This window comes from Macrobrachium rosenbergii, chromosome 54 (assembly GCF_040412425.1).
Source record: "Macrobrachium rosenbergii isolate ZJJX-2024 chromosome 54, ASM4041242v1, whole genome shotgun sequence".
NCBI lineage: Eukaryota > Metazoa > Arthropoda > Malacostraca > Decapoda > Palaemonidae > Macrobrachium > Macrobrachium rosenbergii.
In genome coordinates this window covers 27,777,941-27,801,587 of record NC_089794.1, presented here as the reverse complement: position 1 = coordinate 27,801,587, position 23,647 = coordinate 27,777,941, and the positions used below count along the sequence as shown (strand labels likewise).

Below are 23,647 nucleotides of genomic sequence, written 5' to 3'. Positions count from 1 at the left end.
AGGTGCCTCTTGATGATGACTTCCAGGTACCTGGTCTTCCCCAAGGTGTTTCCATAAGTTCAGTTTCCTTCGTTATGGTTATTTTATCAATTGTCTCCATTACTGAACTGGGGTAATAATGGTAACGTTCCTTACCTAAATGAATACTGCCTCGGAAAGGGATTAAGAAACCACTCAGCCACGACTACCATATTATTATTGTTCATGAAGTTATATAAAGAACAGGAGATAGATAAACCACAGTTAATGTACATGACTTGTCGAAGCAGATGTTATCCGTATGTGGATGAACTGTCGGCATAGCCATTTATGTTGGCAAATAGAAATTGTTATCAGCAACGTTGTTCCTTCTTTACAAAATAATTTGAGGAGAAAGAAGTGCAGCTGAATAAAAGTATACTTATGGATAAATGTTTGTCAGTAGATACTAAAGTTTTCAGTTGTGACTTATTCAGTCGACAGTTTTCCACGGACCCGTGAAACCGGGAATGGCAGTGACATGGAGTTGCCTGTTCGTATATTTCAATCATAATTGCCATGCTAGGATGAGGTTTTTGTGTACTGTGGAGCTTTTAAGTGTTTATTTTACCTCAAGATAATGTTGCTTGTGCCCTTCGCCTTCGACTTCAATCAAGAATGTGGCCTTGCAAGTTAGTAGTCTGGCCAAAAAAGGTAGGCAAAGTTCGCTTTTTTGAGAAATAGCAATGGTTATATGGTACAGGTAGCTATCTACGTGACCCCTATTTATGGTGTCTATGGAGGGTGCAAAGTGACATAGGCCTAGGCTATGGGTTAAACCTGCAAGGTCATTAATTGGCTAAGCAAGCATTGCAGAGAATGGAATGCCGATAAGTAAAATGATAGAGGAGAAAATAGTAATCAGCGAATGTAAATTAACAATGAACGTGAATGGTTAGCCTATGAAAAAAAATGGACCATACACTTAGGCCTATAAACTTATGGGCAGTAAAATTTACTCTAGTATATAATCATTATTGCTACCCTCCCCCAGTTTCAAGAGATCTTTTCTTTTTGGTTTTACATAGGAAACTATATAAAGGGTTTTTGTTACAGCAATCATCAATAGTTTTGGATTTGATTTTGTTTTTGGTAACGATGGGGGATAAAGTTTCACTCTAAAATAGTAATAGTTTCTTGGTGGTGAAAATGTTTTCCTATGATTTAGTGTCTGTTTTTAGCGATTTTAATATTCGTTTTGGTAGCAAATTGTTTGTTTTAGAAATACTGGACCACCCCAATACCCTACAGTTATGGGGTACCAGAGTGGTAGACTGGAGTTTTCAGACAGGTAAAACTACTAGAGTTGCACAGTACTGTATGCCCATTTCCATGAACTGTGCCTTACTTACAAGCATATTAAAGAAAATTCAACAGGGATGCATTCTAATATTGACCTTCCCTTAACGTAGCCTATTTTAGGGTGATATGCCCCTGCCTGGTCAAGCCCCCCGCCCCCCCCAACCCTTTCAACATTAAATCATGCAAAGCAGAATGTGTGCATGGTAGTTCTGCAGCTTTACTAAAAACAAAATGCTTGTGAAATACAAAGGTACATTGTAACCTGACTTACCTTACGGTACCAGGTCTTTACCTGGCCAGGGCTTTGGCCCCCAGGACCCCACCTAACCTAACTAACGTAACCACACCAACCCTACTTAACTTAAAGATGCCAGCTGGGCTGGTCCCACCTAACATAACCAAGGTCATCAGGTCCTTGTTCATGTAGGGTATGATGTCACTGTGAATATGTACTGGTGTTGCATTATAGGCATTACCCACAGTGCATTGGGATGCAAATCCAGTTGGTAGCCCACTTTCGTTAACATAGAAACATATAAAGAACAGAGATATTTTCATCTCAGTAATGGTAAATTTACAGTAGATTTTTGCATGTGTTTTGTATAAAGCATATACAGTACAGTATATTACAGAAACTTCAGAAGAAAACAAAACAAAAAACACTCCAATATGGTGAGCTGATACCAAAATAAAGAAATACCAGCACTTGAATAAAGGGCAAAATGAAAATCCGCAAGGGAAAAGAGTTAACTTTACACTGATTACAATTATCATGAATAGTAATCACAAGGAAAATATGCAGATGTAATTATTAAGGTTTTCAAGTATTTAGGGCTACCTAACTGTTGTCCCAAGTTTTGTTTATTTTGTTTTGTTTTGGGCATTGCTTGTCTTGTAAAACAACTCTTGATGCTTGCTTAACTAAAATTTGTTCCTGTGGAAATGCAGACTATCACCTTTCTTGTAGAGGTATTCCACAGTGTATGCTGGAATTGGCCATTGAAACTTTGTAACACTGTGATACATTAATCATGATTAAGTGGGTTAATTAGGGAAATACCTTTCAGTCACCTAGCACTTGTTGCCTTTCTCTTGACAGCCAAGTTGGAATTTTTTTGAGTGTTTTGTTCATTTAAGAATGGGAAAATATTGTCAGGGGCATTAGTGAGAGTGGTGGACCTACGTTTCCTTCATCTTGGTGATTCCCTGATGGTTATTACCATTTAGTTGGGTGGGGGGAAAATTTGTTGCTGTCTTAGGAAAGTTTTGGTAGAGGAGGTAGAAGGCAGCCTACCACTTTCCCAGTGCACTGAACTTCTAATTACTCCTTCCCTGCGTACGCTTTTCTCTAGGATAAGAGGGGTTATGCTTGGGAGATTGGGGGATCATTACACCAACTCTTATTATGCTGACTGCTACCATCTGCAGTGGCTGCAACTGCCAGGAGTTCAACACTATTGAGCTTTCAGTAGCAGTCGTCTTTCCCATGGCAGATGCCCCAATGGCATTGAACATGGCCTCAACCCATAGATTGGAGTTAGATGCAATCTGGGGGCATAGTGATGAAGCACAAGTACTTTCCTTCCTTTTCCTCCCTGTTGCTGAGCTCATCCTTGTCTTCTTCAACTTCCACCTGTAGGGAGAAGATTCCTCAAAGATCTTAAACAAAATATCCTGTTGGTTTTTGAGTGGTAGGTGACAGTAAGATGTTCGCCGTAGGTAGAGCTGACATGGATCTTACAACCAGTTTGGTACCCTGGTTGACCTGTACTTCTGTTGCAGTGTCTGTCCATGTATTGTGTACAGGCACCCCAAGCCTTTCCATGTCTTCCTAAAGAGTAGGAAGGCTCAGCCCACCCTGGGGTGCAGATACCCTAGTAGCTCATTTTCCAATGCCAAGTGGTTTTCCCATTCTGCTGCTCTTGGCATTTTCTCAGAGATTCCCTGTGGCCCAACCCCTCACCCAAGTTAAGTAGACCATTATTGTTGATGCAGAGGACTCTCCCTCCAAGTGGAGCTTTCATTCAGCAAGCACCTCTTCATATCATCTGCCTTTGTGGAGTTAAGCCCTTCTCAGTCACCATGATAAAAGGCTAGCTGTTCATCCATCATAGCTTAACTTGGCCTCTCTACTGGCCTTTGAGACAAACCTCAGACCTCAGACCGTTGTTCCTTGATGAGGCTTATTGGTGAATATCCCAGCCTTTTCATGTGGTACTGGGAGGGTTGGAATTAATCTTATGCGCATTAATTCCTGGGTTTGTGGTGGAAAATCCAGAATCGTCAGTCTGACGAGATACACAAAAACTTTATTTCCTTTCTCTGGGACCTTACTGGTGGTCCAGACATGAGGCTTCTATGCTTGGTGTGAACTATGTGTACTACCAAAGTAGGACCCTACCTCTGAAGTCAATACCAGCAAACATAGAAGTAGGTGCTTTGGAATATCACTTTCCTGGCATTTTGATGTATCAATTTGAGCTTACAATGCTTCCAACAAGTAGATATTCATAGAAGTCAAGAGCTTTTTGTTGTATCAATTTGAGCTTACAATGCATCCAACAAGTAGACAGTCATATAAGTCAGTTTATATGGAACAGTTTCTGGCATTTTGGTGTAATTCTTTGGTAACAGGTGATAAGGGCAGCTATCTGGAGCATCAGACCACCTGTAACTTGTCATCCCTAACAGACATAACCCATAGGTTCCAAGATTTTTCTGTGGGTTTATTGGTGGCTACTCAGCAGGTTGTATAAACACCCAGCTCCTTTTGGACAGAAAAACATCTCTCCAAAGGTGCTCTTGAGCACAATGCTTGGGTCAAACAGTAGAGTGACTGGCTTCTCTCCATGCTTCCCCCTCTTGACAGTCTTTGGGGCAGCAGCCTGCATAGTACATGCTGGACCAAGCAGAGATGCAGGTTGTCACTCAATTGAGCAATTAGTCTTAAAATGGAATGGAATATAAAATTTAGGCCAAAGGCCAGGCACTGGGCCCAGTGAGGTCATTCAGCACTGAAAGAGAAATTGAGAGTTAAAGATTTTATGGGTGTAAAAAGAGGAAAACCTCGCAATTGCATTATGAAACAAGTGTTAAGAGGGGTGGAAAGTAAGATGTGAGAAAGAAAATATGAATGGAAGTACTGCACTATAGTAAAAGAAATGAAAAGTGTTGCAGTTTGGGGCTGAGGGGATGCTGCAAAAGCTCTAGCGGATGAGAATTAGGTCCCTCTGCTCTTTTCACAAAAAGGGTGAATAGAGCTATATTCTTAACCCAGTAGTCACGTTAGCCCGTTATAGTTTTATTACGACTTGTGCAACCCCAGTGGGGCAGCACTTGGTTCTCCAGTCATTTCCTCATTTAAGCAAGGTTCTAAGCACCCACACTCAAGGCCCTACCACCTTGGCATCCCCATGCCAGACCAATTAAAAGGTTACGTGAATCATATGACTCAACTTTGCTTGCACACTTTTGTTACTGGATCGAGACATTTTGTGTGGGTTTTCGGCTGCCTGTCATTTGACACTGATGGCCTACCCCTATCTCTGAATGAGTTTCGCACATAAAAGATTTTTTATATTCCCATTGGAAATAATTTAAGTAATTTACATTTATTCATATTATCCACCTCAACCACACCTTGTCCCTGATTCCAAAGAAATAATGCTTGCATTGAGGAATACAGTAGAACCGAATAGAATATACAATTTAGGCCTGAAGGCCAAGTGCTGGGACCCATGAAGTCATTCAGCACTGAATTGAGGAATGCAGTACTCTGAAGAAGTGTCTTGTCTATATATTTTGGAAGAATGTAAATTATGTAAAGAATATTAGTTTAATCATCTTTTAGTAATGCTTATTGTATGCTATTATGGTGTTGTTTCGCCTAAAATTGACATTTACATTATTCATTTTAGTGATATTAGTTTTTCAACTGGTTTTTATTAGTAGTTTTTACTGTCAATTAATTTTCTTTTGTTTAAGAGTAATTTTCGAGTTTTGAGAGTCTGACTAATTTTAAATACCAAAAAAAAGGTGAAATGAACCTCATTTTTTCATAGCATGGCTCTAAATCTGTATGAAGATTAACTTTTTCTTCAATTCTCAGGAGGTATGATTTGAGGAACTTTTAATCATGCATTGGTGGTCAACATTCAAGGATAAGCACCATACACTTCCTGCCTTGAAGATCACCACCTGGTCAAGATTGGAATCAGCCCTGAAGCAAAGGTTTGACATACCTTGTGTTTGCTTTACCACAACACTTAGCAGGTATGCTATCCATCCTAAGTTTCTTTTGTGTTACTAAGAGCAATCCAATCCATATTTACTATATAGATGTGTTAGAAGTGAAGAGTCAGTCCTCACTGTAGTGGAGGTAACGGAGTAGGGAAAATGGTGAGAAGCCAAGCTATTAAAACTACTAGGGGCTAAGTTATGCAATAATGAAGAATTAGATTTCATTTTTGGAATTGCTGATGCTTATTCCTTGGAGATTTGATTCACATAACCCTTGAGACCAAGTATCATAATCCAGATATTTCAGAATATTTACAGTAGCTGTTTCATATAACTATCCAATATTCACAAACTCCAAACAGTCTTCAACACAAATCCTTTAGAGAACATTTCTCAATCCTTTCACTTTATCCAATGTTGAAATCTTTAAGGATTTTTGTAATTTTAGACAAAGATCTAAAATATCTGTCAAACAATCAGGCCAGCCCCATGAGTTGAACATGTTAACTATGGTTGGGTTAAACTATTTAATATATTAATAATAATAATAATGAAAACCATCCCTTCATTTTTTATATAGCATGTCTGGCAATCATATAATTCATTTTGTTAAACTACACTGCTCCATTTAGTTCAACAAGGAAGGAGTGCAAAAGATTAGAAGAGCAGCTAACAATACATAGTTACTGTAACTAACTTTGCAAAATAACGGCACTATGATCTGACACAGTTTTGAAGCAAAGAAAAAACAGGTTCTTACATTCCTTTATGAAAGTTATCTTACAACTTACAACCTCATACATAAGGAAAAAATAATTACATAACTGTATGTAGAGCTGAATGCTTTTCTTTTGGAAATGAACATGTTACTGCTAACCAATGAAAAATATGAATTCAGCTCCTGTAACCCTATGTATCATTCAATGCAAAATGCATAACAGTGAAAGTAGAATAATGCTACACTACTAGCTGAACAACACTTTGCCTACTGATGTAAATGGAACCAATGAAGGTATATTCAAAACTTGAATACACACCAGATTAGGATTATACATCTGATGTGGACCAGTGTCTACAACCTGTTAACAAGGAAAACTACAGGTCAAGGCTACTCCTAAGGGGCTTCAGGATTTATCTTAGGTATTAATACGCTGTCCTGCATAAAAGATTACGCACTGGCTTTATATATTAAAAATATCCATTTAGAAATTACAGTACTGTACTTCTATAATTTTGTATATTATGACTTGTACCAGACATCGCATTTGGTATGATGCCAATGAAAATGTTAACTTAGTCATGAAGACTGACAACTAAATGAACACTGCATTAAAAGGTGTAATGAACAGAGAACTGAACACATCTAACACATGAAGTAAATTCAACAATACACGAGAAGGTGATTACATTTTTGTGAACTGCAAGACGTCTATGTTAATGTGTAGAGATTGTCCAGTTGTCCTACAAGAATGTGGAACACATACAGACAGAATAATACTTGAGACACAGCATTGGAGAAGGTTTTAGAGACAGAAGACAATGCTGTACTTGAAAGTTCCTTGAAAGGTATAATTCACCAGTTAGTAAGGACTGTAACTTGAATATATGTAACAATGCAAGTGATACATTTCTACATCCAGTTGAACCTAAACCATTTTGCATATGAAAACCTCTGCATAATAGGATATCCAACATTCCAGTAATTAAATAAATGCTGAAGTATCACAGTAAACAAAACTATCAGGATACACCAACACTAAGAAAGATCTGGGGATTAAAAAGGAAATTAGAGTACAAGAATTAACATTACAATAGCATGTAGTGATGGCTGGGCATTATACAATGAAATAAAAAATGGCATGATAATCCCACTAAAACACAAATAGGCCATTTTACTCTAACAGACCTACAGCTACTGTTTTTGTTTTACATGCTAATGCTTTCTTTCAGGTTACAAACCTTCATTACACTCCTGGGGTGACTAACATAAGGGACCTGTTAAACAATACTTGATTACAATGATGTGCTAAATCCTTGATGAAAGGCTTTCTATGGAACAAGTACTTACGTTACATGACAAAACAAAGTACCATGGGCACCACTATCCAAGTAAAACACTGAATAATAAAACACAGAGTAATGGGGATTGGTAAAGAACGACAAATGTATGTCCCTTTAAATGACATGAGAGAAAATGCTTCTCCAATAATACATAATATAACAAACACTGTATGTATACGACTGTATAATTTATTCAAGACTTGCCAAGAAAACTGCTTTCCCATGCGATGAGATTGCCAAAGGATTAACTTCCAGTTTGAAAAGATCTTAGAAGGAAACAATACTGGTTGGATATGTTTAAGAGTGTAAGTGAAGGAGAGAGAGAGGGAGAGAAAAATAAAAAGCCAAATGGCATAGCACTGACAGTCTAGAGTAGCTGGGAACAACCTTATGAGAAGTTTTTTAACAAAATATACATCTTTTCAGTAACATGCAAGATAAAGTGTGCTTCTTCCAAAATTACTTCATGTGTATAGTATCTTTGGCACCTAAAATAGTGTTTAACATGTCACACACGACTGACAAATGGTCATGATGAACATAAAGGAAACATTTCATTTCACACTTAAAACAACTAACGGCACTTGTTAAGCCAGATACCACAGTGCTAATTATTACACCAGAAAATTTGAAATGCAAAGTGCATTTGGAAAAAATCTGATGCTTAAAACTTTCTGTAAGCAGTCAAATATGCAAAATCTTTAGGTTTCACTGCATGGTTGCCGCATGTCCAGATTATGGAAAGTCTGTGACACAATTGTACTTATATATTAGTGTACTAAACACCTTGTTCTTATTGCTACAGCAAAGAACCATCACCCAACTGATCTTATTCTACAAGGCATTCTTAAAAAATATTACAAATTTTTATACACGCTGCACTGGATTTCCTTGTGATTAAACAACTCTGCAAATGAAAATGTTGAATTTTCAGTTTCAGTAACACCCTCTCATTCTTTCCTCTAACAAAAAATGCTTTGATGATATTTTAAGTAGTTTATAACTAGGTCAGAATATACCGAAGTATATTTTGAATTTGAACAGTATACTGTACTGTATTGTCATAATTTTGCACATAAACTCAAGCAAATAAAAAAAATAAAAGGCAGGTACATTTATTATATGAACATAAGAGCTGACATTTGTACATCTTTAACTTTGCTTACTACCATGTATTCTTCAAGATGCCTATTTTACACTATATCTTTTCATGCCAAGAAGCAAAAATCTCTCAACTGCAGATATACTATTAGTGTGTAAAGATGCATATAATCCAAGCTATAGTCTGCCTTTCTTAACAAATTTTGGGGAGAGGGCCTTAACTGCACACTATGAACTCCAGATAGTGTCAAAAAATAGCACTTGCAATCGCCTACTTACCCTCAAATGATAGCAAGATTAAGGGGGTGGGGGGTTATACCATACATAAATAAGAAAGCAAACATATATTCATATATACTGTATATGGTAAGAAGGAGAATCGCCTTCTATATTTCTACTAACATTATTATTACCGTAATCATGATCATGATTGAGAATTTATTTAACCAAATCTTGTCCCAGACAAGATTATAGAACCTCAGAATAAAAATTGCATAAGTTGAAGCATGTCTTTCAGTCACCAACACCCCCAGATATTACATCAATAAAATAAAACTGCTGTTGTACAAGAAACAATTATGTAAATTATGTATTGGAATGATTTACGTCTTAAAACTTTTATATATATTACTATTTTCAGATAACTTGTAACACCTTTGCCTAAACATGACAGAATTCTAAAAGGATTCTAGCAACCAAGATATTTTGTACAGAGAAATCATTTTCTCTTTTTCCATAATCACCAATAGTCTTGCTTCACTTGAACAGAAATTTAATGCTGTGATATCTGGTGACGTACATAGATTCTTCTATACAGGAGGTAGACACTTGTCAATAAATTTCTTGATGTCGGCCATTTCCTAAAATGAAAAAAAAATGCATATGTAACACTGAGAAAATTAATACTTCATAAACAATAAAAATACAAGACTCCTTTGAAAACCTTTTATAAAGGATATATAAAAGTACAGGTACGTTCTTAAAAAAACTCTTGCATAAAACATTAGTCACCACTTCCATACATACAAACTCAACCAGCATATTTAACAGTAAGCAATAATAAATTTTATAGAGAACCACAATAAGGATAATAATAATGTTCACATTTTGTCATAAGTCATCTTAGTTGTCATCTTAGTTTTCTTGGCAAAAAAATAACAGGCATCATTAAGCCAATACTGTAATACTTCATAAATATCATTCTAGATGGAAGACTTCTCATGCACCTTGGTTTTACTTTTATCTTTAATTAATGGTCACAATTAAATCCTGAGAAGCTCTGAGATTATCTGGACCAAAAGAAGCACAGTAATTGCCTTTGGAACTTTGGTCAAATTCATGGAAGGAGTACACTGGAAAGATCACATTGCAACTGAGGGAGTTGCTGAGCAATCTAGTGTTTTTGTATGATAGACTATCTTCATTGTACCTTGTCTAGCACCTCAAATTTTAGTGATATATAAGTAGCTTGTTTAAACATTGAAGACTTCATTCTTGTATTGTATACTTATCCAGATTTAATCCAAGGATGCAACAATAATTTACCATATTAATGGTTAAAATGGGATAACCAGAATAACTGAAGGGGCATGGATCAGTAATTTGAGGTGCCCAATATCTGCTTATCTGTGTGAAGTGGTTCTAATTGGTTTTCCTTTCATTTCAGCAAAGGAGCAGCTTGCGGTTATGGTTATACTCAACCTGGCAATAATTCACGATTCCTTCAATGACCATCTTTTGGCAGCTTTCTGTACTATAAGAATTTAATAAAGAGGCTTCTGGATATGACTGAACGCTTTAACTCAAGTGTCGACAACTTGGCATGTACAACAATTATCCTTTTAATGGCTCAATCACCAGACTTTATTCTTGTGATGTCTAGCAACAGCTAACATCACTGTCATCAGTATCATGCACACCATTCATGGCATTAAGGTTATTGTATCTTCTGGTCGAGGGTACCTGTCGGGAAGAATTTGCCAGGATTTTTTTTTTTTTTTTTGGCAGACCCCTCAGTATCTCTGCATTGCCTATTGTGTTGAAATGATATTCCTTTTGATAACCACCATGTTTATTCTATTAGAAATATTATGCTGGCCATATCAGTAGACTTATAAAGAAATGCACACAAGCTGTTTTACAATGTTTTAAGAATGTATTCAGTATTAACACAATTTTATTTTACACTGGTGCACTTGTGCTGCTTTCTGGATAACAATATTTCAGTACTGATTTTTAATTGTAATAATATGGATACACTATAACCTTATTTGGGAAATGTGTATTTGAGAATCTATGGAATTACTGATGTCTAACAGATCTTGAGCCTGTCTCTCATTTTATGCCAAGTGACTGATCTGTGGAAACAATTCTCAAACTTACACAATCTGTGTACAAACCACATCGTAAGTGTAATTATCAACATTATTTTGACGACTGTATTTCTAAGCTACGTGACAGTTGTAATTTATCAATTTATCTCCGGATTTGTTTGGAAATATGAACAGTTATACCACCAGACATTAACACTTTCTACACTGTCAAATTTTAGACATTTTAATTTCTACAACTTTGTGTTTTACACATTTTAATTCTGTTTCCCTGTATTTCTATTGTAGTTTTTCACTGATTCTGCCGAGCATCAGCCCTTGACAAGCCGAATCAAGAAGTATCAGCCATTGATATTGACCTTTGTTTTGTCCCTGGTAGTGGGTTTAAACTGGCAGGACATGCCAGTACAGTGAAAACAGCAAAACTTCTTGCATTAATGATTAAAACAACCACCATGCGGAAGTTGTTCTGCCTGTGTGACAAAGAAGAATGTTGGTACTTGCCACTACTTAGGGTATACCACCCAAAGAAACAGACCAAATCTGAGGTGTGTTTGAGTCATCTGCTAAGTTCCAAGGAGTCTCATTCAACAGTATCCTACTTTCTGGTTCATATTTATCCAATACTTTACTTGGAATAGTACTATGCTATCATTGAGAAATGATCGCCATCTCTGCTTACATACAGCATATGCTTCACTGTTTTCTTGTCAAAGAGGACCACAGGAACTATTTCTTGTCAGAGAAGACTAGAGTAACTGGTATTTGAGATTTCTTTGTGCCAAAGTTAATGAGTTTGAAAAGGAAATTATTGAGTGCAAAATAACAGTTCATGTTTTTGACAACAGTCCATCACTGGCCACAGTAACTCTAGGACTCTGTAAATATCTCACAGAAAGCAATGCCAGAATATGGTAGTTATCTCACCCAACTTTGTGATGAAGGGTTTCTATGCCGACAAAGGATTTAACTTCATGCCCGGTGATAGAAGAGGCCATCAAATTTTGAAGGACACTTGGAATGCAGCATGGAAACCTCTGTCTGCACAAGCTTGCTTCCAACAGTCCTGATGTTATGGCCACCAATCTGTCTAGTGCTCTTCCTACAAATCTAAAGGATTTACACTTAGATGCCAATGATATGCCAAGCTGGGACTGGAACACCCCAACCATTTCTGGATTCAATTACTCTGCCGTTTCAGAAGCTCTGAATACTACCTACTCCACTTTCCTCTAGACTTCCTGCATGAGGGAGAGGTAGGTGCGCAAATATGTGGTACTTTCATGACCACATCTACCTTTTTGGGGTTGTATTATGCACAGCTCCTAACTACCTCAAAAATGACCAAGGAACCAGCATCCCCTCCCTTCACCTTGACAAGATTTAAATATTGTCAGCTAATTTGTATAGTTCACTGAAGTAATGACCCAACTCCTAAATTTTTTATATTGGGAATATCACTGGATACCTTATATTAATTTTTATCTGGAACATATTTGGTTCAGTTATGGTAAATACTAATATAAGCAAATTTTCCTGTAATTCTCTCTACTGTATTGACAAATATTACTTGACTCAATTTTTTTTCCTGTAAACAATTTAGTTAATAAACATTCTTCTAAATAAAGTAAATGTTAATTTTAAGCACATCCCCCTCTGCAGAAACTTTCATAGTGTACTTCATTACAGATTCTAAAACACATATGGATAAAAATGAAGCTGGGCCTCACTAGGTTTACAAAAAAAAAAATAGCAAATTCACAAACCTCCTCACACGATGAATGCATCATGCCTCTATAGGTCTTGAACTCAATGTTGCCAGCAAATTTCTTAATAATTTGGCTTGTAATCTGACCAAATTTGTAGGGGACAATGGGGTCACAATCACCATGACACTGAAGTATTGGTGACCCTGTGTTACTGATGGCAGCCTGAAAAACAATATTCGTACTGATAATAATACTGACATACAGTGAGAACTGTTTTTATATTCAGAGGGAGATTGATATATCAGCATGAGACAATTCACCAAAAGCCACAGCAAATGCTTAGAAAAGAAATGGAAAAGAATTATTTTAACATTACCTATATGAAAGAACCCCATAAGTTCTCATAGTAGAGTACTTTCCACATGACTAACCCCATAATTTCTCATAGCACTTTCCACATTACTAACCCAATAAATTCTCACAGTACTTTCCACATGATTAACCCAATAAATTCTTACAGTACTTTCCACATGACTAACCCCATAAATTCTCATAGCACTTTCCACATTACTAACCCAACAAATTCTTACAGTACTTTCCACATGACTAACCCCATAAATTCTCATAGTACTTTCTAAATGACTAACCCCATAAATTCTCATAGTACTTTCCACATGATCAAAGTTTCCTTTCTTAACTGAAGCCAGAAGATTAACAGTTTAGAGCAGACCTTATCTCAAGTCTTAAGGAAATAAAGTGCAATGGAGAGAGAGAGAGAGAGAGAGAGAGAGAGAGAGAGAGAGAGAGAGAGAGAGAGAGAGAGAGAGAGAGAGACCCAATCTTTTTTTTTCTCAAAAGAGTTGGATCTACAATCTCTCAAGAAATAGGCGGAATTTCAATACTTCATTTCTTAATCGTTACACTGTCTGTGTGAGTAGGGACAAAACACTCATAGCTGTCTAATTCAGTGACAAAAGGGCAATCAATCTTAAAGGGATGGAAAAAAAAAAAAACTTGTATATATGAAAATACTGTGGGCATATGTACTTTTAATTTCAAGTTAAACCTTATTTAAGTGGACAATAGTAAATATTCATTTGTCTCTAAACACGTGAATACAAGCTGCTGTTATTTGTATTATATAACCTACTTCATCATTAACTCCAAATTAGCTGTCTAAATATTTTTTCCACTAAAAAATTTAAAAAAATATTAAGATGTGCTAGATTTTGAAGATCTATTATCTTTAACTATCTGTAACCATAATAAAGGCTTTCAATAAATCTGAATTTCACAAATAAGCGGAAGTTTAAATATGACACTGCTTTAGAGTGTTCTGAGATGCTGTTATCATTCCACGAAAAGAACCAACATATTTCAAATTATTATTGAGCTCTTTTCAACTTATAACAAAATCAACAAACAACATACCTGTGGATACTCGTCTCTTAAAGGAAGCCAACAAGAGAGACCAACAACGCCTGCGAGTGTCTTGGAGTATGTAAACGTTGAATAAAAGGCTAAGGCTCCACCTTGGGAGAAACCACCTAACATAATGCGTTCATTAGCAATCCCAGCTTTAATCTCGTCTTCAATGAGCTGGTGAATTCCATCTCTTGCCTTCTTGATTCCTTCACTGTCCTCAGGCCCATCTACATCCAAAGACTTGAGATCAAACCTGAATGTAGTTGGTTTATATTAAAATAAAAATTTTTATAAAACGTACTATTTGGATACTTACCTACTATTAAAGATCTCCTTAACTATTGGTATAGAGATATAAGATAAAGATTCAACTTAAATTAAAATAATTTACCCACACCACAGATTTAAACTTATACACTCTGACAACACTGACATCAATGATTTGTTCATGTGTGAAAAGCGTAAATTTTGGCAAGACCTCTTTGGCCAATTCAATAAAAACTATATCTGTATTTTAATTGAAAATCCAAGTTCCAAGTTGAAATAGTCATACAGACCAACAAAGAAGGTTATTTCAATTCCCACTACATTGTACAGATTATACAGCCATTATGCAAGACTGGTCAGTCCCGGGAAGAATCCCAACTTTGTTCTGCCCTATTCTTATTAACTCTGTTATGACAAACTAATGTGTCAACAAAGGTGTAAAATGTCCAGCTGCTTGCTAGTTCAGTGCATTTTGTACACTAGGCAACAAATTATTTTCATCCAAAACATTTTCTACATAAAGCTAAATCTGTGCATCATAAGCATTACACTTTCATGGAGAGGAATGAAAAAAAGTTTGTGCTCTGTCTAGGCACCCTGCTTTGCTGCCAAGTTTCAAATTCAAGAGTAGGAAACATACAGCATTCAGTGAAAGAAATTATAGTTTATCAAAGTTTGGGGGCTCAATTTATGCAATCAAGTCTCTTTCCGCAATTTATGGATAGTTTCATTTTAAATGTGAAGAAAACAAGTATTCCTTCAAATGCTGTACTGTACTGATGTTCTGGGATGAGAACAAGTCCCTCATCTGCTTTCAATTCATGTTTGTATTCTGACATTTTCATTTTCTTTTAAGGCAAAGATTCTGACATTTTCATTTTCTTTTAAGGCAAAGACAATTGACCTTATCTTGTCAAAATACAAAAAAAAAAAATCAAAATAGGGGCCAGTAATTTTTACACTTCTTACACTAAATATTTGCACATTAATTATTAAACTTACCATGATGGCATTCGGAAGCCTGCATTAAGAGTCACTGGCATCACCTGCCTGAAAAATAAAACAGTTTGATACTTCATCCTTGCAATCAGTAAATGGCCAAAGAAATGCTGGGTTGCTAAAATACTTGTACTTCAACTAAGAATACAAAGGATAAGCAGACATAAAACACATTAAACAGATACCTCAACAAAATCTGGTGGTGTAATGGAATACTCACGCAGTGGGGCAAATGAACTTGATGTGTGGTGAACCAATTGCTGCCATTGCACTTGCCCACCCATGGCTGTGAAAAATACAAGAAAAAACTGAGCAGGAAATAAAAAGTATAATAAAAATGGTTTTACTCACTGCAAATGAAATTCTTGGATTGAATGGAATTTAGGCTAAAGGCCAATCACTGGGACCTATAAGGTTATTCAGTGCTGAAACAGAAATTGACAGAAAAGGTGTCTGAAAGGTGTAACAATGGGGAAAACTTTGCTGTTGCACTTTGAATCAGTTGTTAGGAGAGGAAGGAAAGTAAGATGGAAGAGATGATTATGAATGGAGGTACAGTAAAAGGAATGAAAGGGGTTGCAGCTAGGGGCCGAAGGAATGCTGCAAAGAACCTAAATAATGCCTACAGTGCACTGCACGAGGTGCACTGACGACACTATCCCCGTATATGGATGAAATATTAGATACCAAGTTCAAGCAAGCTGTGATAATAGTTTTAAAAGGTGCCATGTCACTTTCCTCAATTTTTCTTAAATTTCTCTACATATAATTTTCTGTATTTCTTTGACTATCTATCTTAACCAGTAATTTTACCCACCTCTTTTTAGCATTTACAGTATTTATGTGAAAACTTGCATAGTAACTCAAGAGCCTGCCAGCTTGTTTTGTACCAAGTGAGTGAGCACACTGCAACAAAAAATGTTAAGCTTGGAATGGTCATTGAAGCTTGGTTACAAGGCTGGTTAATTGGTGAGATACTAACCACTCACCACTAAGAAACCTTGCCTTTTCTCTTCACCAAAAGGAACTATGTGGGGGATGGTTGAATTTTGATCATGATTAAATGCTCTGGTAAATCTAGAAAAAAAAAAAAAATTACAATCCATCATCTTTTGGGGGTCATTTTTGGATAACTGAATTGAAAAAAAAATTTAATTTAAACCAGGATGATTATATTTAAAAATTAACTATAAACAGGTTAAGCAAAATCTGCATCCAGTACTTTAATCTTGCCATCCATACATAAAAAATAGTGCTTTATCCATACAACCTCATCTGAAATGTGCATGAATACCATTCAGAGAAAAGGCAAGAGCTGAATGGTCTCAAGAGAAATGCTAATAGCAGTGGTATTGCATAATACTGACATTCATCGACTATCAGTCCAGTAAAATCATAACTGGTCCAGGTTTTTATAATGAGAAACCATGTCATAATAATAAACAAACAAAAAGGCAAGGGCTGCCTTCTCTCTAAAGAAGAAATGCTCACTGAAAAAAAAAAATAATACTGACATTCAAAACACAGTTTATACCATGTAGAAATATTCTTACTTATAGTGTTGCAAAACACGTTCTAAGATTCAGAAACAAATCTTGACATGAAACTGTCATTCCATAATAATAATACAATTTATACAAAACCCACAAGGGGATGACTTACCCTGTATCTCCATAAATAGCTAAAATGAAAAACCCCCTTTAAAATAACCTGAAAATAAATAAAACAGAAAAAAATCAGTCTAATTTTAAGTTTTAACCTAATTTATCAAAATCAAAACACAGTTTATAATATTTCTTAGTGAAAAATTCTTACTTTTAAAGTATTGCAAAACATGTTCTAAGATTCAGAAACAATCCCTTGTCTTGAGTTGTCATTTATCTCCAAAACAAATCCAGTATTCTCCGTTTAATTGCAATTTTATTCTTTGCAGGGTTGGATGCCAAACAGTTAATAACTCAAGATCCAGATACTATCTTCTAAATACCTTTGTAGATTCTTTGCAGTAACAAAAGTATAATAATTTAACAATTTCTGCAAGAGTACTGACACTGCTCAGTGATACGGACTTACCACTGAACAATCAAATACCGTACTAATCTTGTATTATGTTAAAAGGTTCTTTGTTTCTCATGCCTTACAAAAAATTTACAAAGGATTTTAGAGATAGTACCTGGATTTGTATACATAATGATTAAAAGATTTTACAGGTTTGTTTCATAACTTACAAAGAATAAAATTGCAACAAAACAGAGAAATGTGACATTTAAAATTCTGGGAGGTAAATGTAAACTCACTGGACAAGTAGTAGGCAATCACAAGGTTTCAACATAGTACTTGTATACGCAACCAAAGATCTAAATGACTTGGACAGTGAGACCAATTTTGTTTTCATTAGGCTAGTCCCCTCTAGTTATTTTGTCAATATCCATCCTATCCCGATATAAATTTTGAGACACATGTTATGTGATTCCCTACCCTAATCCAAGACATTCACATGATGATGACTTTTTACCTGCAAATTAGTATGTCAGAGGCTAATGGTGATTCAAGAGAGATACTGTAAATCATCCTAAACAAAATGTTGTTTGTTAGCACTATTATGTAAATACATAAAAAGTACTTTTTTTCAATTGATATAGGCTACTCCTTTTCATACAGCACTCCAGCAAGCAAAAGGTCTCTGCTGAGATCAAATGTCACCATACATACCAAATAATATGCTAATATACTATGGAAAGACTGAGTCCGATTCCTTTCAATTCATGAGGTGTCTACAGGAGGCTCATTCAACAACATTACTTGCTGCCATCATTGGCTACCTAGCCCGTAGGCAGCCACAAGCTTGGTAGCTGCCGTCAGCTATGTAGGCTCTTTAAAACTATCGTTGAAAGTAAAGCATTGAAAGCTATAACTAATTACCCTAGGCTCAATTATTTCTATTTATCAACAGACAGTTATACTTCCTTGAAACAGCTGGTTACAGCTGGTTAGTAGTTGATGGTAAGCTAATGAATATGAAAAGGTGTCAACAAGTTTCGTAAAGTTTTTCTTACAGTGCCGACAAAACAGTGGTGTAGCTGACACTGTACAGTATAACATTTGGGAAGGAGGGACCTTTTGAAGTCACCTTATACTAATAAAGAATATTGCACTCCTGGTTTGTGATTAAGGGTTAATACAGTAAATATTATAATGCTGTCTGTAAATTCCACTTCCCCTCAATGCATTAAATCTACAGTGGACAAGTAGACTGTATTATACACTGTTTTTCATGACTGGAAAATCTCTGCAATGAATTTGATACTCTCAAGAGAGAAATGGACAAAAGTGATAATGTACTGTTGTAGGCTCTTACTAGAAACTATCGGGTAATTCAAAATCATATTAGAAACAGGTAAACATGGGATTATGCATTATGTTACTGGTGCATAATTTTTTTTTATGAAACATGTTACTAAGCCATCAAACAGTATTTTATTTTTTTTAATACAAGCACTTTCCCCTACTAATTGTCCTATTAATTTGTTACAATTCAGAATTACTGGGATGTGATTTGGTGTAGATGTACCAGTAATATTCTCTACCATTCATCAGCAACAATCAACTTCATGGACTTATCACAGATATCCAAGTGTTTTTCATTTGCTGTACAGCAGGTAATCTGGCAACCTCCATCTCATTTTGCATTTATGGGACTCTTCCTGCTTACTGGCCTGATATTGGCTAATACAGTTAGGCCTAACCCATAAATTCTGAACCAGATATTCCCTGCCAAGTTATGACATGCATTACTGATAAGTATAGTCATCGCTGGTGGATAGTAGGGTAATCAGTTCAGCCAGTATGACCAACCATAACCTTTATGAAAATATACCATACCGATAACCATCCAAATTAGTTTGGACAAGCAACAGCCCCCTTCATGATAAAAAAAAAAAAACTGGCATTGCAATTAAATTGTATATTGGTTAATTTCTGCCAGACTTCTCCAACCTTCCTGTAATTGCTGGCCTTTAGTAAGAAGCTGTGCGACTGTCATTCCTGACTGATATTAAGTGGGAAGAACAAATACTAAAATATCAACATGAAAATTGTATGACTTTAAAGCTTGACTGTAATTTGTTCACATTTGCTTATACATCAATGTGCTGAAATGGATTCAAGACTTGACATACTATTTTCACAAAATGCAAAACTTATCACCGATATTGAAAAAAAAAAAAAGAGGAAACTGACACCTAGGGCCTCTGTTGGAACTAAATTGTCCTGCATAAGTACAACCCGTGAATACACTGAAAACACACAGCAGTCTAATGGTGACAAAGAGTCTCTCTTACTTCTTTTTTGTTGCTAATATTGAAAGAAAAGCATTTAATCATTTAAACTCATAAAACACACATCACAGTCCTGAAAGCATTAAAATGTGTCTATACAATTAGTATAAGGTAGGTTGCAGGTTTTAGTAGTATTCGAGCCCTAAGCTAGATTAGGTTGTATCCATGTACTACCACAGCACAATTGTAAATAAGTTAAGTCAGATCAGTAGAGGTTGCAATTTAAAAAATATTTGCCGATAAGAAGCACGACAGAAGCTTCAGTGATGTCAGCCCAGGATACTTAGGCAACTGGTAGCTCTATCAAGTTTAAGCCAAGACAAGTAGGAAGTGGCATCCTAAGTTAGGATCATGTAAGCACCCTAACTTTGCCACATAATCCTTTCAAAGTTGTGGCCTCTGCATAGGCCTAGATGCAGGCTGTATACTGGAAGACCTAAACATCCCAAATTCAGTTAGGACGATGTACCATTGTAGTTAGAATATATAATTTAGGGCTGGGACCTATCAGGTCATTCAGCTCTGAAAGGGAATTGAGAGTAGAAAGGTTTTGAAAGGTGTAACAAGAGGAAAACCTCACAGTTGCACTTTGAAACAATTTTTTGAGAGGGTGGAAAGTTAGATGGTAGGAAAGTGAGTATGAATGGTGGTACAGAAAATGGTGGTAGTCTTCCATATGCCTTTTCATTCCTTCTTTGTTTGTTACCCAAAAATGCCATTGTTCTTTTGCTTACCCAAACTATAATTGATATAGCCTAGGCCTATGGTAGGGGTCTGGAAAACACAAAATTGATTTGGACCGAGATTAGGCTAACCGAAATGCACATGCTCGGCTTAGACTAGTCTGACCCAAAACTAACCTTTAGGAAAAATAAATGCTTTAGGCCTAGGCTGTGCTTCATCCAGCTGTTGAGAAAACAGCTGGACTACACAAAAATGTCCTTAAATACCATAAACAGATAATAGAATCTTTATGGTGTGCTTCCAGTCTCCTCAAAATGCTTAGTAAGAAAATCATATTAAAATTTAGCCTAGTCCTAAGTCTTCTAGGCCTATGGTTCAACAATCCCAGTTGGTGGACTGATAGGCCTAAATAAGGCGATTTCGGGAATTAGTTATTTTAATGTAAAAACTTACCAAATAAATTTAGACCTATCTCAGGTATAGGCTTAGAAATATACTACGTCATTTACTAAAGGTGGAAAAAAATAGGCCTACCCTCTGGGAGGCATAGGCCTATGGCTACCCATTTTTTTTCGCAAAATCTCCTCTTTTGGATTCAAAACAAGTGCTTTATAAATGTTATAAATATCTAGGGAAGAAATAAACAACATCTGTCGCATTCTGACAACGGAGTCGACGACTGATTCGCTCTATTTACTCATTGACAACCGTCGTCATGATGACGTCAGCGGACCAGGCTTTCCGCCTTCACACTCGACGAAACCACCTCTTTAAGATTTAAAATCCTTTACAACGCCATAATTGGGAATATATGTATGTAAATATGCAAAATCCGTCGTATTTTGACAGCAGAGTGGGCGACTAATTCGCTCTATTTACTGACTGACAACCGTCGTCGTCATCCCGTCAACGGATTGTTTCGACACCGAACTCCATAAAAAGATAATGGGCAGAAAAAATTAAGCGAAAAATGTACAAAATTCGTCCAATATTGACGGCGGGCTTTGCCAGCGACTGAATCGGGTACTGAATCGTTCTATTTACTGATTGACAACCGTCAACGTGCCTTCATCTTCCCGTCAGCGGATTTTTTTCATCTTCAGAGGCCTAGTCAATAGGCATATATTTAAGAAAATAAATATACAAAATCCGTCCTAACCTGACAGCGGATTCGCCAGCGACTGAATCGGGTACCGAATCGTTCTATTTACTGATTGACAACCGTCAACATCCCTTCATCTTCCCGTCAGCGGATTTCTTTCGCCTTCAGAGGCCCCGTCAATTCGCAAACGATGAAGAAAATCAAGCGTACAAAATCCGCCCTAATTTCACGGCGGACCTGCCGAGCGACTGAATCGCCCCGCCGGTATATTTACTCGGTACTCACAGTGGCTGTGTGCTTGGCTGTAGCGTTGACTACTACCGGGGCCGCCATTTTCGAGGAGTTACCACCCATACGATGGTAACCCACTTCTGAGGAAATCCCTTCCGTGGATTACTAACCACAGGAGACGTTACGAAGACAGACACATTGACGGAGAAACGGATATTTCACTCTCTCTCTCTTTCACTCTCCCTCTTTCTCCCTCCCTTTCTCTCTCTCTCTCTCTCTCTCTCTCCGTTCAACGTCAACCGGGACAGACGACACACGTAAACAACGGCGCATCTGTTTCTGCGCAGTCCGTCTGCGCACCTTCGCTCTTCGGATGGACGATTTAGTCGTTTTTTGCCGTTGCTTTGATGTGATTTCGATGTGGCTTTCCGTATTTGGTTTGATCCGCTAACGAAATTGACGCGCCATTATACATCCTAGGCCCACTCCGTTTATTATAAGCCTTTTACAATGACGTCGTTTCCGCAGCCTCTTCGACACTTTCGGATACGCGAAAATTTCATCAATGTTTTAGTCCTATTTTTAATGACGACATTTATAGGCTTTTGTGATGTGGCCCGTATAAAAACTCGCGTCCCATTCCGTCATACTTTAAAAATAGCCATGAACAGATATCTGTTTCCGGAAAAGTAGAAAATGTCGTTTGCATTTAACGCGTACAGGCGTTTCCTGATGATGTCACTATACACCACTGTGCCACACCGAAGGGCAAGTTAAAGTTTTCCTATAAAAATCTTTAATCTTTTTCATTTAAAACGCAATTAACGCCCCTTATTAGTTTTTGGATGGCGAATATTTGCTTTTGATAATAAAATTTACACGAAACTAAAGGAAATAGAGGAAGACCATTCATCAAGACACGCTACGACAATTTTCATGACAGTGCTAAAATGGAAGTAATTGGTTCATAAAATTCTTTAAAAATAAATTTCCTTATTTACTTTATAATTTACTTATCCCACAAAACCAAATGTGTCGTTACACAAAAAAATAAGAGCGCTTAAAGATTTAGGAGCTAAGCGTGAAGCCAAACAAGTTTTAAGACAAAAGCAACCGAGTAATAGTGGTTGTCTTTAAATTAAGTTGGTTTAATACCAACACGGACCTTTAACCAAAGTGTGGTAAGGCATAAATTAGACTAACTGGCGTGGTGTGGACTCTTTACTCAGTCCTACCAAAGATCTTGCCATCTGACTCCAAACCTTCTTAAAGATCTTTTCTATTTTTTTTATATGCCACGTATGGTCTTTGCTCCAAAATATTTAAGACTTCCGTTGGTCTTTTCAACAGCATCGACTATTTCATCCACTTGGTCACATTCTGTCCTTGATAGTTCTTTTTTTTCTCTAATTTTATTTCGAGTTTTATCTCTCTTTTTATATATATATATATATATATATATATATATATATATATATATATATATATATATATATATATATATATATATAAACAAATGCATTTGTGTTTATTTATACATTCATCACGTTCCACATCTTCGTGATTCAGTTATACATATATATATATATATATATATATATATATATATATATATATATATATATATATATATATATATATATATATATATATATATATATATATATATATATATATATATATATATATATATATATATATATATATATATATATAATGTGTGTGTGTGTGTGTATACATGTATTATGTATATATATATATATATATATATATATATATATATATATATATATATATGTATAATATATATATATTCAACAAGGTGATCGGAACAGCACCATC

At 36.1% G+C, this 23,647-nt stretch overlaps 1 protein-coding gene and 1 long non-coding RNA gene across 2 annotated transcripts; one reads left to right on the top strand and one right to left on the bottom strand.

The window, feature by feature from the left end:
- The first annotated feature begins 373 nt into the window (after positions 1-373).
- LOC136834909 (uncharacterized) lies at positions 374-12,683 on the top strand. The gene is made up of 3 exons (XR_010851923.1): positions 374-672; positions 5,429-5,592; positions 10,388-12,683. It is a non-coding gene; the product is annotated as an uncharacterized lncRNA (long non-coding RNA).
- On the bottom strand, positions 6,313-22,289 carry Apt1 (Acyl-protein thioesterase 1). The gene is made up of 6 exons (XM_067097729.1): positions 21,856-22,289; positions 15,672-15,759; positions 15,455-15,502; positions 14,192-14,438; positions 12,818-12,982; positions 6,313-9,581 (listed from the first exon to the last, which is right to left on the bottom strand). The coding sequence occupies exons 1-6, from the start codon at positions 21,926-21,928 to the stop codon at positions 9,531-9,533; spliced, it is 672 nt and encodes a 223-aa protein (XP_066953830.1). The 5' UTR covers positions 21,929-22,289; the 3' UTR covers positions 6,313-9,530.
- Positions 22,290-23,647: the final 1,358 nt, after the last annotated feature.

Coding starts and splice junctions, on each gene's coding strand:
- Apt1 (XM_067097729.1), bottom strand. CDS start 21,928: ATGGGTGGTAACTCCTCGAAAATGGCGGCCCCGGTAGTAGTCAACGCT. Junction 15,760..21,855: donor CAAGCACACAGCCACTGTGA/GTACCGAGTAAA, acceptor TTTCCTGCTCAG/TTTTTTCTTGTATTTTTCAC. Junction 14,439..15,454: donor GGCTTCCGAATGCCATCATG/GTAAGTTTAATA, acceptor AACTACATTCAG/GTTTGATCTCAAGTCTTTGG.